We start from the raw sequence: 19,204 nt of genomic DNA on the forward strand, positions 1-19,204 counted from the left end.
GACCCCCCCCGGTGCCCCCTTCTCCCCCCTTCTCCCCCCTCCGCCCGGTTCCCCAGCCTCCCCCCTTTCCTCCCCCCCACCCACCGGGCGCTACCTGCGGCGGGGCCGCTCCCGGTGCCGGGGCCGTCCCGGCGGTAGCACCGCACGGCTCGGTACAACGCGGCGCTGCGCAATCACGAGGCGGCGGGCTTCCGGGAGGAGCCTCTCCCCTCCGGAGCCGCTCCGAGCCGTGCCGTGCTGCGCAGAGCCGTGCCGTGCCGTGCCGTGCCACAGCGGGCGGCACCGTGCCGGGATCACCGGGCACGGAGGGCTCCCGGTGCTGCCCCCCCCCCTCCCCCTTTCCCCAGCTCCCCGGTGGAGCCCCGCGCGGTGCGGGCGGCGCTAGGACCGCGCGGCGGCGCTGGGAGGGGGGGGGGGGGGGGCGTGGCGCATGCGCAGTGGCGCGGGCGGCGCCTGCGCGCTGCGGAGGGGAGCGGCGGGGCCCGCAGGTGAGCGGCGGGGCGGGGAGGGGGGGGGGGGGAAGAGGAGGGGGTCGTGGGCCCCCCCCTGCGCGCGCGGGGCCGGGCAGGCCACGCCCCCTAACGGCCCTAACGGCCATAACGGGCGGGGGGCAGCGCGTCCTGTCAGAGGGCCCGCGGGCCCTGCGCGGGGTGGGAGCGCGCCGGGAGTTCCGGGGGGGCACGCGTTAAATGTGTTTAAATACACGCACTTATAGCCATAAACATCCTTATACATGCCAATATTACTCTAAAATGCTTGTGCTGCTACTGCGCCCTGTCTCCACAGCCTCACCTCCCTGCAGTCCTGCCGCCCTCACCTTGCTGCCTCCTCTTTCCTCGGCTCTTCCCACCTCACAGCTGGGAAAAGGGCAGGGAAGGGGTCAGGCAGGGTGTTTCCCGTCAGTTTCAGCGTCTGAAAATATCCACAGGTGGCCAGAGCTGTGGGCATGGAGTATTTCACGGTGAAATAAGTGGGGTGGGTTTTGAAGGGCTTGAAAAGTGGAAGCCCCAGGAGGTTTCCTCACACGAGAGCTAAGGGTTGGGGCTAGAAGTACGGAAAGGAATTGCGAGGAAATGAAAAAAATCAATTGGGGAAAAAGGGTCTGAACTGATGGAGGTGGAGCGTGTGCCTCTTGTCTACATGGGCTTGACAGGAGGAAGCGTAGCTGGTTGGCGGTGCGGAGTTGATGGATTGGGTGCTACTTTACCTGGACGGGTAGAAATGGAAGGCAGTTACAGATGAAGTATTGAGAATGTAACTTGGACGTTATTCTTCATATCGTTGCTGAAGCACATGTAGTGGAAGTTTGTGGCTGTATCTGCGTTAGGAGGCTGCTTTTCCTGTTTTTCAAGGGGTGGAAAATAGGCAAGCAGTGGTGTAACTGCAGGTTGGGCTATGTGGAAACACGTAGCACACTGCTCTGAGAGGATGGAAGGGCTTGCTGGTAAAAGTGCATATACTGACACTGTGCTAGAGGTTGTGTTGCTGTGTTTTTTTGTCAGTGTCATACCCTCTGAATCTATTTCTTGCTAATTATTACAGGAAGGCACCTGAAATTTCTGCCAGATCGATCCAAAGATTATGTGCTGTGAGTGATACCAAATAACGTTTACAAATATACACAAACTAGGCTGTAAAGAGTAGATGAAATATAAAAGTAGCATGAACTGTAACTGCCCATGTTGGCAGAGCATAAGCTGCAAAAGGGCTCGTAGCAGGAATTTGGTTGTTGGTTGCTTAAGCCGTGACAAAATCTAACGCACTGCGGCCCTCTCCTCTCTGATTTCCCTGGGGTTCTGCCCAGAGTGCTGCTAGGGGGCTCCTGGGGGTTTAATGCTGGAGTTTGGGCTGGGTCAAGGCGCTGTCCAAGCTTTGGTATTGGTAGGCTGCTGTGCAGGGGGCAGGTTGTTGGTTGTTTCCTCTGGTGGATGAGTGCTAGAAATTAACTGCCTGTCTCCTGGGTCCAGCGTTGACTCTGCAGATTCATTACATAGATTAAGTGCAAGCTTTTCCTGGAATTTCACCGAAGAGTAGAATGACCATTTGGATTACAATCTGTTTCTTTAGAAGCCATGGTCTCACTTTAGGCAGAAGTTTATCTCCTGCCTTCTTGCATCCTTTAGATAATTTTTAAACAACTGTCCTTTTGACTTAAGGGATATACCCAGAAGGACAGAGCATGGATCATACTGGGTCCTAGCAGTGTGCAGTTGGTGTTGGGCTGGTTGTGGTAACCACCCTGAAATCTTGCCAGCTTGAAATCTTAACCCAGCATGAAATCTTTAAACAAGTAGTCCAGTCTGAGTAGCAGTGGCAAGTCAAGGGATTGGATTCTAAAAGGAAAAGTATCTCAGCTCTTATTCAGAGCCTTCATTAATATTGATCGATATTGACTTTGGCATAATAATATGTTGCATCATTTGCACTACATTTTTCAGATACAGAATAAACGGTTTGCCAACTAAATATGTGAAAATACCATTTATTGTCATCTGCTTGTTTTGTTTTTATTTAGCCTAGCAGTGTCACAGTATATTTTTGAGAGTTATAGACTGAAAAAAAATATTCAGGTTTGGTTGTGTTTGTGGGTTGTGTAATTTTGAAAACGTTCAGGTTTGTTAAATGCAAAATACAGTGGTTGACAGGCTGTGTGTGTGCAAGATTACAGGAGTTTCACGTTTTGGATCCTGTTTTCACTATAGTGTTGATGCATGTTAATGTTCCTTTCTCTACAGTAGTATTTTTGTTGTTACGAGATCTGTACAACAGTAAGTCTGAACAGGAGCTGAATTACAATTCGGAGAAGCCGCAGTTTTCAATCCGCACGAGTCTGAGTGAACTTCAGACTCCAAATGTCTTTTTTTTTCCTCTTCTTCCGTGGATATTCTAACTGAAAGCTGACAGGGATGTGTTCATCTGAATGTCACATGTTTGATTTGAATCTCTGGAATGAGTTTTGGACTGAAATGGACGGGAGGTGGATGCTCGGATGTGCTCATTCCTTTGTTCCTGCCTGGATCAGCTGATCCTGGGGTTGATGACAGATAGACCAAAGGTCTGCCTGAACTTCTGTCTGCCACGGCTTTTTTTCTTCCTGCCTTGGAGCTGCCAAGACTCATGCTCTGTCAAGGTTTCTGTTAGCTCCAGACGAAGCATCTTGGATCTTCTGCAGCACAGCACAGTACTCGCTGTTCCGAAACCCCCGTGCGCGTACGTCTCAGCCCTGAGGGACAGCTCTGTGCAGTCAGTGACTGCAGCAGGATTCACTTAGCAGCATGTGTTAATGGGACTGACCTATTGACAGAATAAATTATCCATTTGAACCTGAAACGTGGAAATTGCACCGATGCCTTTGAAACGTGATACGTTTTAAAGGGTAATTCTTAACTATATTCAGCGTCTCTGTTTTCATAATCTGTCACGATGCCCTGATAATTCGACACCTCTGCAACTAGTAAATGTTTAGTGCAGTTGATTGCTGTTTTCTGCAGCTGTCTACAAGGTCCCCATTAACAAAATGCAGTTTCCTGTTTCCGTCTTTCTGACATCTGGAGAATGTAATTGCATGGAGTGAAAAGAAAAAGCCATTTGTGCAGCCTGATCATCATAGGTCACGAAACAAGCATAGCCTAATAAAGCGTTGGCATGAAAGGCAACTCTTCCTTTTCTCCCCTTGCTCCTCCATATGCTCATTTGTAGAACAGCAAGTTATGAACAAGAATGTTATTTAATCCTTGCCTCCAGCAGTCATCTCTGTATGCTCTGTGCAGCTCTGGTTGAGAGAATATGAATCCCAAGTCCCATTTTGACCCAGACTAGAATTTTCACGTGATCGTGTGGGCCCTCTGGTGCTCTTTCAGCATCAGACGTTTGTGTCTTCTGGGATTTAGACTTCTCCATCTTTCTGGAAGTGTAGGAAACGTGCTAAAATACGATTTGCAAAGTTCAGGGATCAGGCAGAGTGTATTGATCCTCTCCCGTAAGCATACACATTTGGGATGTGAACGCTGACCCAGAAGCACTCTGAGTTAGTTTATTAGTTTTGACATTGGGATTCATTAGCTGTAATTCAATTAGAAGCATGCTGATGGATGTGTTTGTATTCAGGGGATGGTGGCTGCTTGTGATTCAGAAACTTACGATTCTAGTTGAGAAATTGTTTTGTGCAATCTCGGGTAAGATTTGTCTTGCTAAGCTAAAAGTGACATTGTTCTTGATTTGGTTTTTAATAGATTTCTCTCTGTTTCCAATTATGTTTCTAATTAATGTCTTATTTCCCATGACAGTTTAAAAATAATGCAAAGTCTGTAAAAGAGAAGCTATCAGGATGACTGAATAATGTTTTCTTCTTCGTTTTGTTAGACTTGTTAGACCTTTTCTCCATCTTAATTGGATGCAGTTTCTGTATTTACATAGGTTATGGTGCAGCAGGTCCTAAGCATTCTTCTGGCCATGTTTTTGGGGCTGTTTTTACTCAGCCTAGTGTGCACACAAACTGGCCCTTAACCACCTGGCTGGTCACATTCCCATCCTAGGTGGAAGAGAGAACACCTCTCCCCTGTTGTATGTCAACCTCAGCTCTTGAGGTGTGACATCTGCTGCTCTCTGTCCACTGCTTTGCCAGCCAGGCAAACCTCCTGCCCTTCGCAGCTGGGGCAGGGCTTTTTTCTGCAGCAGCAGAGTTTCTTTCAAGCCTTGAAGATGTTTTTATCCTACTTAAGACTGAATTTCATGGCTCAAGGGATGGATGTCTGAATAACCTGTTGCAGGCTTTGGGAGCCTGAGAGTCCTGGTTGGGAATGTAGTTTAGTCTTAGGATAATCAAAAGCTGCCTGCAGAGGAAAGAGTGCAGAAGAGACCTGGAACTGGCATTCAGTGGTCTCTGGAACCTGATTTTTTTTTACAGAAAGGTGGGTCTGAGCATGCCATCGTCACTGAAGGTGTTCAGGCAGTCTGGGGTGGAGGCGAAATCCAAAGCTGTCTCCATGGCTGCCAACTCAGAAAGCTCAGGGGTCTCAGAGGCAGGCTGCAGTGTACTTACCTTTCTATGCATAATTTAGCATGGCTGAGTGCAGCTGCCACAAGAGCCTGCCTCTGTTTTTCTGGAGCATGACATCAGTCAAGCCTCTGCCTGAGGTGTGCTGCTGCCATGTGTGTAATTACCTTCGGAAGTCTGGGAGAAAGGTTTGGAGCTTGGGGAGACGCCAGGGCGTAGCGTTCACTTTCTGCTAAGTACCTCTGATGTGCTGCAGTGATAAAGGAGGATAGGACACTGCTAAATCTCTGGTGCTTGCCAGAAAATTCCGAGATTGCAGATAAATGCATATTTGCAAGGTCAGAGTGGGGATGTGCTTTGCAGTGTGAGACGTTGAGAGTACGTGGCAAGTCACACGTCCTGACTGTCAGCCCCTGACAGGGCTTGACTGGTGCAGATCGTTCAGGACTACAGCTAAGGCTGCTTTTTCAACAGCTGATTTTGTAGCAATGATATATATATATTTTAAATAAGATAATCAGTAGGCATGAGGCATCAATTAATTATAGTAAACCTTGATAGTGTTTCTAGAAAACCCTTTGTTGTCAAAGGAACCAGGAAGTTCTGGTTAAAAATAATAAAAAAAAATAATCCTGCAAAGCTTCTTCCCTGTGTTCCTCCATCTTCCTCCAGAACCCGAACCACACATGATGCTTTTGAGGCTGGGGTTCTTTTCTGCTTTGGTTTGCAGAGCAGCTGGCACAGCTGGGGAATGTCAAAGTGCAGAGGTAGGGATGAGCAAGGGTGGCAGGAGTGCTTCAGGGAGTCTTTGCTGCCAAATGCTTCCTTGTGTTGGTTGTAGCATTGGAGTGCACGAGCAGAACTGGAAGTACTTTGGAAGGTACCATATTAAACAGATAAAAGAGAAGTATTTTGGAAGGTATCATATTAAACAGATAAAAGAGAAGACTTTTTCAAACCATTTCTGGAGCTTTTTGTTGCAAGATGTCCTTGAGGCTTGAGTAACTTTAGAGAAGACTGGATATCTATTTGATAACAACCATCACAGTGTGTGCAGTGATATTTTTTCAAAAATATACCTTTTAGATGTAAAGTAGTTCTGATCATGAATCAGTTTCTGGCAGAGAAGAATTAAGAAAACTGATCCGTAAGCTGCTTATTCTGTGTCTGCCTGTGGGTGAACTCTTGCATATTTGTTTGAAATAGGTTAGAGGACTTGGAGAGGACCTTTGGTCTGATTTCTTATCTGGTATAGTTATTAAAGCCCCTATTTGCAGCTTGTGAGAGTCTTAGTACCTCTGTGTAGTGAAGTCTTCTGTGGCTGTGGCAGTCCAGATACGCCTTGAAGGAAAGTTCAAGGTTCCCTAGTCATTTTTTGTTGATTCTTTCCTTCAGGGTATGCAACATGGCCCAAACAGAGAAGAAAGGCGGACTGCTCCGGAAATCTTCAGCCTCCAAGAAGCCATTGAAGGAGAAAGTCGTGTTGATGTACGATGAGGTTTTCACGGTAAGGACTTGGGCACCTCTTCTTTCTCGAGTTTGTGATGTTTTCTTGGTGTAGTTTGTGCTGAGGACTCTGCATGGTCGATTTTTTTTCCCAAGGAAAGGGTTGCACAGCATAGCCACGCACACTTCAGGCTCTCCTGCTAGCATGCAGAGCTCTCTGCCTTAATGTCACCTTATCCTGATGTCTGCCAGGACCATTTGTGATCTACAAGATGTCATGGCTTTTCAGATAATTCTCCAAAATTAATCCAGAAAGTATACAGAGGCATCTCGATTGAGAACTGCTTCTGTTTGGTGTTCTGGTTCTGGGGATCTTTGTAGACAGTACTCTGTACTATGAGACCAGTTGGTCATCCAGCGGGATGATCCCAACTGACCTACTTGTGATAGTGATTTTGATTAAATTCTGATTAAATAATGAATAATTTCTTGTTTGTTCTCATGGCCGTTCCTTTCTCTTTCAGACAGAGGACCCAAGTAAGAACAACCCTAGATTTTGGGAGGAGCTGTTTCTCATGAAGGTAACAGGAGCTGAGCGTCCTCTGCTTTGGTGCTGCTGTTCTGCCTAGGAGGTGGCAGACTGTCAGCACAAGGACTTGCTTTTCTGAGGTGTCAGCAGTTGTGTAACATGCACAATATTCTTCTTAACCTGACAGGTCAACCTGGAATATCTGGAAGGCAAGCTGGAGGCTCTGGATGGGGAAGAGCTGATGAAGATAAAAGATAACATCAACTGCTTGTTTCAGCACTGCATCCAGGCACTGGGTGAGGAGCACCCGATCAGAGTGGTCAATGCACTACAGGTACCACAGCTGAGAGACAGGGAGTGCTCTCATCTGCTTCTGAGGAGACAAAATGCTTGCTGCTGGTATCAAGCATCTTGTTCTTGTTTCTTTAGTTGTGAGAAGTGATGTCTACAGAGCAGTTTCAGCTTCTGGTTGGTGTAGGTTACAGACATTTATCCTTAGTGCTTGAGAAACAGTAGCTTGATTGAAAATTCAGGTGGGTCTGGTGTTGCAGGATGAAGTGGATCCTGCAGTGGAGGGACAGGAGGGGCTTATTCATGCTACAGGCTCAGTTTGAGGGCTCAAGAATACTGTGTGTAGCTTTGTCTGTCTTCTCCTTTCTTCTGTTCACCTCCATTTTGGACTCCTTTTTGAATTTCCTCATGAGTCAAAAATGAAATAAAGTAGTGGGGAAGCTGGTGTCAAATTTATACAGGGGACGGTCCCTGCTGGACAGATCCTTGTTGGAAGCTGTGAAGAGTCATCACCCAAAACCTGAAGCTGCTTTCCTGCAGGTTGTGCCTTACCAACACTTGTCTTGTATGGGAGACGGCTTCCATAGTTTTGACACTTGACGTTATTAGTTTCCAGCTTGATTCTTAATTGTTTGAATGAATTTGACCCAGCTTCTCTCAGCTGCAGGAATACGGGATATAAATTTCAGGTTTGGGAAGTCACCCGTAGGAGGCATGGACAGGAAAAATGTGGACAAATACATTCTTGTCTTTTGAGAGGTCAACATCCAGGTTATAATCCTTAGAAACAGCAGAGATAGTTGAGATCAGTCAAATTACATGGCTTCTGGGCTGGTGGTATTCATATAAATATCTGTGTTTTGCTAGTGTTCTGGGAGGGCTTTAGGGCAGGTTTTGCTGTGGATTTGTAGGCGTTGCCTTACATTTTGTCCTCTGAATTTTCCCTTTGCAGACTTTGTGTGCATTGATTCGGGGTGTCCATCAGAAGAACAAGTCCACTTCAGGGTTTGACATCATCAACATGCTTGTGGGTTTTGATAAGGCAGAGCTTTGTATGAAGGTGAGGCCTTGCCAACGTACAGAACAGCTTGCACAGCAGCCCTGTTGCAGGGGCAGTGTTTTGTAGACAGGTGTGTCTATCAAGATACACCTTTTTGGGTAAATATTTCAGCCACTGATTAAACATAGCTGTCCTGAAGTTCTTGACTTGTTAGTGGCCCAAAGATGTGTGAAATCCTGATGTTTTTCATTAATAGAGCACTTACCTTCTTTTCCTTTAATTCCCTGGTGTGCATTCATTCTGATTAAGAAATCTTTAGGCCAGGAAAGGCTGTCACAGGCCATTACCACCTCGTATTGAACCTCATAGCTTGCACTTAACTTTTAGCTAATAGTAACGTCCTCTGTGCTCACATTTCCATCAGCACATATACCATTATAAACTTATTTGATGTTCTTCGTTGTAAAGCTGCTGAGTTTTGAGAAATGACAAAGGAATTGGTGATAAAGCTGAATACCTGTTCTATCTTTCATCTCTCTGCAGACAGTAATAGTTTTTAATCTCTCTATGAAAAGTAGTAGTGCTTGGGGAAAGTATTAAGTAGTTATTTGCATATTAGAGCTACTTTTTTTTCCCTTTGAGAATTAGTGTATTACCTGTAATTTAGTATTTGGAAAGCAATTAATTGTGAATACCTATCAGCTATATGGTATCTATTTTGAATAATAATTAATGTACGTACTATTAAATTGGAGGTGTGCTTTTCATGAAATTCTCTCAGAGCTTATAAGGAAAATAGGGGAACATCGAAGATAAAAAGGCCGGAAAAAAAGGAATCAATGATATTACTGGCTTGTAAACAAAAACTAAGATTGTATTTGTAGAGATCAGGTTTACTTTGCAAATAAAATCTGTTATTACATGTATATAAAAACCTCTCATGCATCTAGAGAAAGCTCTTGGATCATGATGTTATGCCTGTAGTCATTAAAATGTAGTTAACACAAAGCAGTATTGAGAACCGATGGTGTGAATACAGTCTGTGGTGTATAGCTGTACTAATGGCTCAATTACTGATTCTGGAATAACATGGCTTTGTGTTGGCGCTTTTGAATCTCTGTCCTTTTATAGGAAATATTTCAAATAACCTAAAAATAATACTTAAAATTATGTTATTGTTCTTCTTTAGAATCTGATGGAGAGCTTAGACTCGCTCCTTTGTGCAGAAGGTTCTGAAAGCCTCAAAAGCTTGTGTCTGAAACTGCTTCTCTGCTTGGTGACGGTAAATAAATACCAGCTGTATAATAACTTAAAATTTCATATGTGTCACATTTTGAGGGATGGAACTAGCTCAAAACTTGAACAGAATGCTACTGTGTGAAGCTTAGGAGGGGGGAAGAAAGGACAGCCCAGAATAAGCTTCAAAGTTCAACCACAACACCAACAGACTGGCAGACTGTTTCTGCCTCATGAGATAGGTGCCAACTGGGGCAAAAGGGGAGAGACATGGTAGAAAGTGTCAATTGGATTCATGTTAATTTTTTTTAGGGAAGAAGATAATTAGAAGTCTCAGATAAACTGAAAGGGAGCAGACTAGAGGGGCTGAGGAGAGACGGGAAATGTGGAGTAGATGAGTAGCGAGGATGAGAAGAATGAGTTGGATAAAAGGGTTGTTCAGTATCTCTTGGAGATGGTCAACCACAAACTATCTTGGTTGTGATAAGAGATGGTTGGATGTGTGTGGACGTCTCTGCTGCTGTGTGTGATGGAAAACTGCTTAGTCAAGCATATGAACCCTGCTTTTTCATCCTCTGCCTCCTGTGTAGCAGGCTGCTTCAGCTGCTGGTAGTGTTGTCATGCAGCTGTGTAAAATGTCAATCTGCAGAAGAAATGGAGAGCTTCTTAGTACATGGCTCATGCTTTTGCCAGAGAGAGTGGAAGTAGAAAACAGGACAGATTTCCCTTACTTCACGTCTAGCTCTAGTGCTAGTCCCACCCTTGACTTGCTGACTAAGTGAGAGATTATGAATAAATGGTCCATCTGGTAGTATAATTCTTGTGTTCGCAGTGTGTGCCAGAGGCAGCTAGAGCATCATGGGAGGCTTTGGGTGAGATTTTAACTTGTGTTTGTACTTAGGTGACAGATAACATTAGCCAGAACACCATCCTGGAGTATGTGATGATTAACAGCATATTCGAAGCTATTTTACAGGTAAGGTTTTTTTCCTTCAGCTGCAGGGGTTCTTTTTACATAGTGAGAGCTTTCAGTCTTAGGTTTGCTTTTCAGCCTTTTCAGTGCAGCATAGCTAACTGGCAGTGGATGGTGCTTCCATTCATAGCTCAGTCACAGTTTCTGGTTTTTTTTTTTTTTTAATGCTGTCTCCTCCTTACTCCAGTCTGCTGTTTTTAGTCACTACTGAGAATTTAAGGTATTTTCACTTGAGACGTTTGTCCTTAGATAGAAGCTGAATGGATTTGTAGGCCAGTTGCATAGAAGATTCCTTTATCAGAGGAATTTCTTTCAAAAGGCAGTCTGGATATATTGTTTTGTTTTTTTTTTTCTCTTTGATGAATTATATATATATTTTTTTTTTTTTGAATTGGAACTGGGTTTGGGGAAACAGAAAATATTGGCGATGCACTGAGAAATGAGAAATATGTTTGCCCATTATGCCCAGAAAGCCTGTGTACATCCTCTGTGTGATAAGCTTCTCTGTTTCTTGGAAGCACTGACGCTCCCTAAGTCGTGGATATCCCCTTTCAGTCAGGGTATAATTTGCTTCCTGAAACAAGCCTGAACCTAATAATGTGATTCTTTCTTTATTTCAGATCCTGTCCAGCCCACTTAGTCGGAGGGAACATGGCTATGATGCTGTTGTCCTTCTTGCCTTGCTGGTCAACTACAGAAAGTATGAGGTAAGCATTCTACTGGGTAGCAGAAACATCTCTCTGTTACTTAATACTGTCCTCGAGCTTATTAAAAAAGCTTACATTACAGTTTTTAGCAGTACACACAGCAACATTTATCAGGGCATCAGCACAGAGCTACAGTATCTTTGTAAGGCAGTCATAGCCTTTAAAGTCAGTTTGGTGGTTGCCTGGTTGTCAGTGTATTGTGGCAGAGTTTCATGCCTCAAATCCTTTAGAGTTCTGTTAACTGTGCTGCTGTTGATAGATTTTATTTATTTATTTATTTGTTTATTTTGTTCTGAACTCCATTGGTGCTAAATTGTGGTCCCAACTGCTTAAGCAGGTCTAATTAGTCTGGAAATTCATTATTTGTTTGTGATTTTGTTTCTGACTTTAATGTGAATACCGGTGTGTTTTACATGAGAATGTTCTTTAATATTTTTGGGATGTGAATTTTCTATTCTCCCTTTAAATTTCCTGTGGAATATCATCTGTACTTCTGTCGCCAGTGTATCTATGATCTTGGTTTGCTCAGTAACTTCTATTCTAGGAGTAAAATGATTTATGTGTCCTTACATAGTACTTTTAAAAAGATGTCATTGATTTGAAACCTAATCATTCTCAAAAGTTGTTAGAAGTATACACTTATTTTTCAGCTATATTTCATGGTTTTATGATCCTATTCCTGATTTCTTTAAAAATATTTTTATGGTGATGCTATGTGAGAGAACCATAAAAGGTTAACTAAATATTTGACTACATTGGGAAATTGTGAAACTAACTAATCGAAAGGCTGCCAAACAGAGGAAACACTGCAATGAAGTGTTTACTGTGTCCTTTTCTCAACACCTTAAGGGGTGGCTGCTAGACATTAAAGCATAAAATCAGGCAGTGGGTTTTAAATAGATTCATCAATAACATTTAGGAGAAAACTTCTTTGCCTCACGTTCAGCCTAATAGAATTGCTCGTTGCATCTCTTGCTAGGCAGAACTGAAAGAAATTAGTCAAAATACTTTTTTTTTTTCTTCTCCTCCTTCTTTGTGTACTTATTTGGCTGCATATAGTATATCCAATGGCTCTTCACATTCAATTACACACACTTTTTTGCCTTGATATAGTCAGCCGCAGGTGCTGAAGAGACTTAAAAACACTGAAGAGTTGGATTATTATTTTTTTTTAGTTCTCTCAGAACTCAAATTATTTTCCACGAATCTCTTTAACAAAAAGAGTCATTATTCAAGCTCTAATTCCCTGCAAGATGGCCTGTCTGCAGAGAAGATGGCCTCATCAGGGCTGGCAGCAAAGCTGCTGAATCATCCCTAATGAGCGTTCAGGGGAAAAGTCTTGTGAGGGATAATCAAGTGGACTCTGGTCTTCATTTGTTACAGATGTGAAGTTAAGCATCTAACTAGGGATTATATATGTGTTGTTTTTTTTTTCTGCTTTCTTTTCTTACCAAAGATTTGTTTTCCATAGGTTTGTTTCCAGAGCTTTGCTCCACTTAGGGGCATGGGGAAGGTCTCACTCCCTCTATCAGATCTGTGTGCTTCTACATACACCTCTCAACTTCACATAATATGTCTCACCTGGGGATTACATTTCTGATCTGGTGTTAATTGGCTTGTCTTTTAGAAATTACTTGGTAATGATCTCTTCCCAGCTTCCACTTTCATTTCTTTGAGGTTGCTGATACCTAACAGTGTTCATAGAGGACAACTTGAGTATTCCCAGTTTCCAGGAGATTGTGTACATCCATCATCACTGAAAAGAAGACCTTAATGCTAAAGCTTGTGTTCTTCAAAGAGCTGAGAATCACCTTTTTGCTCTTTCTGGAGGGAGTTGGTGGCAGAAGTTATTTCTAAGTTTGTGTCGCCACTTCATTGATGCACTCTTGAGTTTTCAAAGTGCTTACTAGCCACTCTTCAAGGCTATTGCATGTTTGTGCATGTTGTGGAGTGGCAGGTGTAATTTAGACTTCCAAAATTTTTGCTGTAGTTCCCAGGGAGAGGAAAACTAAGGAGACTGAGATAACAGGATTGGAAGAGGGAAGCAGGCAAGGAATATGGGGAGGCCTGAGTGGTGCCTGTACAACTTGTAGGTTACTGAAGTTCATCACAGATGTGCAGACTAATGCTCACAGGAAGCAACTGTTCACAACTGTTGGCTCTGAAGGAGTAGCAGGAGCAAGTTGTGCTCCCTCTGGGCAGCCCAGGAATTATTCTCATCATGCTGGTACAGACTTGCAATGGAAAGGCACTAAAAACTGCCTTACCTGTACAGAGCAATGCTGTGCATAGATTCCATCTGTTAGTCATCTGCTTGCTGCTGAAGGAGTTAGGGAAGCCCAGACGAGGCATGGAGTGTATCAAAGGAATGGAAAATTTCAGACAGAAAACATGAAGGAGCCTTCTGCAATTCTGGGAGTTCCAACTGCCAGGCAGGAAGGCAGAAATCCACAGCAAGCAAGGCTGACTTCTTCACTCTATTGGCCAAGCACTTTTATGTTCTTGCTGCCGAGAGGCAGGAGACATGTGGCACACATCTTGGAGAGTTAAGGGCAACGGGAGCCTGAAGAGTTGTTCATAGGCTGGAGATGACAAGGAACCTGTTCCCTGTCCTTGCTGTGATGGGATGGAACGTATGTTTAGGTCTCAGGGCAGCCTCTTTACACTGGCCAGCTTGCTTAGCTGGGAATTTGGATATCTCTGTTGCCCCTAATTCAGCACAGCCCCACTGCCCATTGCATGCAAAAGCCTCATAACTTTTATTGGTCACAAATCACAGGTTGAGCAGCCTCCTGTGGGTGAGCTGTGGTGTGGTGACTTGGCCTTAGTTTCTCATCGTGGTATAATGAGAGCAAGAGAATGATTGACATTAGACAAACTAAGCTTTAACTTCATTCTTTCAAAAACTTGTAGTTAAATATAGGTACATTTAAAGCTTGCTTCTTTGTTGACAGACTAAATTTCTGAAGGGGTGAACGGTTGCACAGAAAGGAGCATGTATGTTTCTCAATAGGAACCTCCCTTCCTGCCTCAGGGAAATCTCTTTGCGTGCTTCATGCACAGATGGGCTCTGTGTCATTTTCTGTGACAGCAGATAGTGCTGCTGGAGGCAGGCTGACCGACTAGTTGAGCTTTGGTATGTTCTGATCAGTTTTTTCCTTGGACCAAAGAGAAAATCGGTTCTCCCAAACAAAACAATAGCAAGAGTGTTTTCTGATCAGCCTAATTTTTAACCTGCTGTTAAATCTTGGGCAAAACAGGTAACTGCGTAACTTGCTAGGCATTATCTGATAGTTTTGTTGTTTTTTTTTTTTTTTTTTTTGCTTTATTCTTCCCATCCACTTTGGACTTACTGCACAGATGGAACTTTTTCTTCTCTGTCCAAACCAACCTTGTTTTGCACTGACACGTGTAAACAAATTAAAAACAAATATACATTGCTAATCTAAAATGCTTCCTAAATTGTTAGGACTTATCTTTATAGATGGTGCCTGTGTGCTTTGTTCAGGTTAGTTGAAAGAATTTGTATTCTCGAGAGACTTCTGGCTCTCGGTGGTAACTGTTAAGAGTTGAGCTCTAACCCTGTAGCAGATGAGCCTGTAATACTGTCATGCCTTCCTGAGCCCTCCTTCCTTTAAGCAATCTTTGTGAGGTGTTGCAGAAGAGAGATATCAGAACACTTATGTCGAGTCCCAGCTTCACTGCTTGTGCTTGCTGCATAACAGTGTGTGTGTCACTGATAACGTGCTGTCAGGACAGCTGTTCCACTTCCAAGACTGACAGTCCAGCTAGCAAAGGAACAGGAACTCCATCGCTTCCCCATCTCCATCTGAATAAAATCAGCAACCTGCCTGGCTGAGCAAGAGTTGTCCTGAGCATACATCAGGATGTGACTACATACATGTGATGTGACTACTGTTGCTTTGTGTGCATTCTGCTTTGTGGGACAGGAGAGAAAATCTTTCCAGGTTGCTGGGTAAACTTTGAAGATAAACATTTTGTTTGTTTGTTTGTTTTCCTCATAAAGACTAAACTTAAAACCATTTTTCTTTCTTCTTTCTCCCCTGCTGCTGAGCAGTCAGTGAATCCTTACATTGTGAAGCTCTCCATTGTAGATGACGAGGCCACGCTCAATGTGAGTATCTGACTTGATTACCCAGTGCTGCTGGGAACACTCTTCCATGCATGGTGTTAAGAAATGCAGTCGTGGTGTCTGGTGCAAAGAGGGTCTGGGAGCAGTACTGCTGTAAAGAACACGTTTAGTGGGTTTCTGCCTTAACTGTACTCTTGTGATAGATTTGGTAGCTCCTGATTTGGACAGTTTGATCTTCAGTTAAACGGTGGAGATTGTTAAAAGGCTAGGTAGCAAGGAACGTGCTAAGGTTGGTCTATTAGGCTTTTGTCAGCTATCTGTGTTACTTGCTGTCACTTGCCAAAGTGGCACGAGATACCTCATGCCAAAGGACATCTCTCCGCTGCTGCGTTATCTGATTATTTTTTTTAACAAGTCCACACGTCAATTACTGCAGCTCACTAGAAGCTTGTACCCAAATCAAGAGTCCTGCAACGTACTTTACGTTGCAGCTACTTTGTATGTTTTTGTGTTCAAACCTAGATAAAAAGTGTCAGTGCACTATGAGCTCTGGGAGGTGTGGGCTTGAAAGCTTTCCTTTAGATTTGAAGTAAAAGCAAACTGCATGCTGAGTAAAGGGTAAGAACAGCTATTTTGAATTAAATTAAATTAGCTTGACAGAGAAGGATTACCAGTAGCTGTGCAATAGAGGAGGCTGTTTGTGAGAACTGACAATGTCATTAGTGTTTATGGCCTTTGTTTCGAACCTTTGGATACACTTCCTCTGACACAAGCTTCCTTCTGAAGTTCTTGCAGCTTTATTGAGGCTTCTTGACTGAGTAAGCTATATCCGGAGGCCCAAAGAGAGTAAACTTTCTTCTCTGAATTAACCTAACTAGATACTCAAATTTAAATTTTGATGCCTTGTTTTTTAGATTTTATTTATGTATTTAGTTAGTTATCTCAGTGTGTCTTATTAACTCAAACTGCTGCAGGGGAAATTCTTTGTAGCATGCTAGGGAATACTGGGGGGTGCAGCACTGCTATCTGTGTTCAGTGTTTGTTTTCCTGCATCGAGACTTGTAATATAAACTTTTTTTTTTAACACTTTTTGCAGGGAATGGGACTCGTAATTGCCCAGGCTTTATCAGAGTATAACAGGTAAAACCTAAATGTCTCTTGTTTTTAAGTGTATGGTAGTTGCAGTCCATTTCCACAAACTTTTTTTAAGTTAAAGTACTTATCACTTAACAGCTCTGATGCATCTGGAAAGGCAGGGAATAGTCATGCTTTGAAGTAGTTCTGTTCAGTTGATGTTGTCATTGCAAGTGTAAATGCATATGTACCAGGTGTTTCTATTGTCACAGCGTTACCTCTGTATTGTGTAAAATGTTATGGTCCCAGGTTAGAAGATAAATGATTTGCTGAGTTCTTCTCCAATTTAACTGAGACCTGATCTACAAACAAATGTGTCTGGAGCAATACAAATGCCAGATCATAGGTGATCAGGGAATCTGCACTCTTGCAAGGGATGGACAGCAATAACGCTTCTAAAGAAAGAGCCAGCAAGCCAGCAGTAGAGATAGAATGTTCCCAACCTCTGTTCAATAAATAACAATACAAAATATGTAAGTTTTCCTAAGAAGAAAGTTCTTCAGAAAAAAATGGTAACCCAGGAAGGTTTTTGGGGGGTGGGAGGATGACAAAAGGATTCTCAAAGTATTCAGAAAAATGTTTTAATTCCTTCTGAAGGTCTGTTGTTAGAGATGCATTATCCTGCAAGTGTAAGTCAGCAAACCGTGCAAATGCATTTAACATATTAGAGTAAAACAGGAGAAAAAAAAAAAAGTCACCCACCTTGTTCATTCTGACAAAAGTTGTCTTAGACTATAGCCTGTTCTGCTTATCTCTATCTTTTCCCCTTCCCCCAAAATTTAGAATTGTTTTCTTTGCTTGTTGCATTATATGTAATTAGATTGCTGTACAAAAGACAGTACATGGCCATATCATCTCTGCCAGCCCATTTCATTGTAAAATGAAGCAAATTAACTTAAATCTAAGTTAACCAATCTATTTGTTGACTTGCTCCTATTCTAGTCCCCAGTCAAGGGCCTCAAGTCATGGCCCATGACTGCTGGACCAGCTCTACGTACATGATAGGTCCGATGCTTGCTTATGTTGTCATGTTTACTGAGACTGCTCCAGAACATCCTTGTGCTTTCTAGTTTGCTGTGAAGGAAGCCAGGCAGGAATGGACAGCTGTCAGCAGAGCAGTTCATTAGGTCAGATTAACGTGCCCTCTTTGGGGAGAGGAACATGCGATCAGGCAGGACTGGGCCATGAACCAGCCTAATGGTCTTCATGGTTTCTGCTGGCTGTAGGGTGATGAGCTGTGGTTTAGTCTGTAGCTGATGATGATTGAGTAGTTACTGGCTGTGTTGATATGGTTCGTAGTATACTGTGTCACCAGTGCAGGACAAAATTTCCAAAGTCACTTATCCCTTCTCCTTAGTGTTAGCCTGGACTGAATGTATTCTGTATAACAACACAGACGTCGTTCAGTTGCACCTTTCAGCACTGCTACTTTAAGCAACTGATGAATATTTTAACACCCTTGCATCCCTTTTTGTGGGTTCTTGAAAAGGAATTGTGAATATTGGAACTTTCTCCAGCCTGTATCCAAATCAGATAAAGCTGTCTCAGGATTTAGAGAAGATAACCCTACCTCCATTTCTAAGCGTTAAGTTTTTCTTACTCCTTTTTGTTCAGGCAATACAAAGATAAGGAAGAGGAGCACCAGAGTGGTTTCTTCTCAGCCCTAACTAATATGGTAAGCAAGGAAGCAGTGCTTTTCTATTCTTAAAAGAGGAGCCTCATGGAAGGTCAGGAGGAGGGTGAAAGTTTCCAAAAACTGAGTTAGAATTTGGTTCTGGAGGAGGGGATGCACTGATCTGATCCAAACCAAACACAACTAAAATAGCTTTATTCTGAGGACCATATTATTGTGTGGCTGGGAAAGCACTTTCAAAAATAAGGATAGTTCAGTGTTAATTGCTGTCAGGAGTGACATGGGTAAAACTGCCACTGCTTTGGGACAAGCAGATGGGAAATGATCTCTACTGTCCTTTCACAGAATCACAGATAAATCCGGGTTGGGATTTAAGATAGAGGGTTTTTTTTGTTTGTTTGTTTTTGGTTTTTGTTTTTTTTTTTTTCCTTCTGGCATTTGACAGAATAAGCATTGGTCGGTTACAATAGAACAAAATAAAATGTGTTTGTAGATGGTCATCCTGTTCTGTCCTTTGTGGAATTTTCCCATTTGTATTTTACTGGTATTAGAAAGAAAGTTGCATTTGTGCTTTGGATGAGAGCACCTCTCCGAGGCACTTGTGATTTAGTTAAATCCAGGTCTTCTCTCTTGTCTAATTTGTCTAATAACTTTCAGAAGGTCCTCTTTTGTAATACTCTTTCTTTCCATAGGTGGGCAGCATGTTCATAGCAGACGCTGATGAGAAGATATCAGTCCAGTAAGTGAACAGATGTTAGTTGCACAATGAGTGGCAATTCACCACTCCGGTCAATGTGATTTTCTCCATCATGGAGCTGTTTTAATGTAGCAAATGACAGAGGCATCAGTTCTCCTGTAACTGAAATGGTACCACTCCTGTAATCAATGGGTTTCTTGGTTACTTAAGTGAGAGAAAGGTGTGGCAGGAGGACCCACAGCTGAATTGCTTGTACTGAAGTGTATAAACAAACAAAACAAACCTGTGATTTGTATGAGGTGATTTTAATGTATGAAAGTCATGTTGGAAGTGGCAGATGGGAAATAATGGTTCATGTACTCTTGTCTCCAAGAATGTGTTCCCTAAATCAAGGGGGAAAGTGATAAATGCAAGGGTTTGTGGTAGTTGCCTAAAACTCTGCCTAAAAAGAAAGGGCTTTAAAGAGAAA

The 19,204-nt window shown here is 43.1% G+C and overlaps 1 protein-coding gene across 6 annotated transcripts in view; it reads left to right on the top strand.

Moving 5' to 3' along the window:
- Positions 1–60: 60 nt before the first annotated feature.
- Positions 61–19,204, top strand: part of ARMH3 (armadillo like helical domain containing 3) — a 118,689-nt gene continuing 99,545 nt past the window's right edge. For 2 of the 6 annotated variants that reach the window (XR_011098229.1, XM_068688276.1), the window contains exons 1-12: positions 61–488; positions 6,392–6,503; positions 6,967–7,023; positions 7,159–7,305; positions 8,215–8,322; positions 9,452–9,544; positions 10,400–10,474; positions 11,092–11,178; positions 15,257–15,313; positions 16,368–16,411; positions 18,020–18,080; positions 18,731–18,777. Coding sequence is in view for 5 of the 6 variants with exons in the window: in XM_068688276.1 (XP_068544377.1) it covers positions 6,402–6,503; positions 6,967–7,023; positions 7,159–7,305; positions 8,215–8,322; positions 9,452–9,544; positions 10,400–10,474; positions 11,092–11,178; positions 15,257–15,313; positions 16,368–16,411; positions 18,020–18,080; positions 18,731–18,777 (878 nt within the window). In the remaining variant the exon portion in view is untranslated. The other 4 variants (XM_068688273.1, XM_068688274.1, XM_068688275.1 and 1 more) reach the window with 4 other exon arrangements.

This window comes from Anas acuta, chromosome 7 (assembly GCF_963932015.1).
Source record: "Anas acuta chromosome 7, bAnaAcu1.1, whole genome shotgun sequence".
Lineage (NCBI taxonomy): Eukaryota > Metazoa > Chordata > Aves > Anseriformes > Anatidae > Anas > Anas acuta.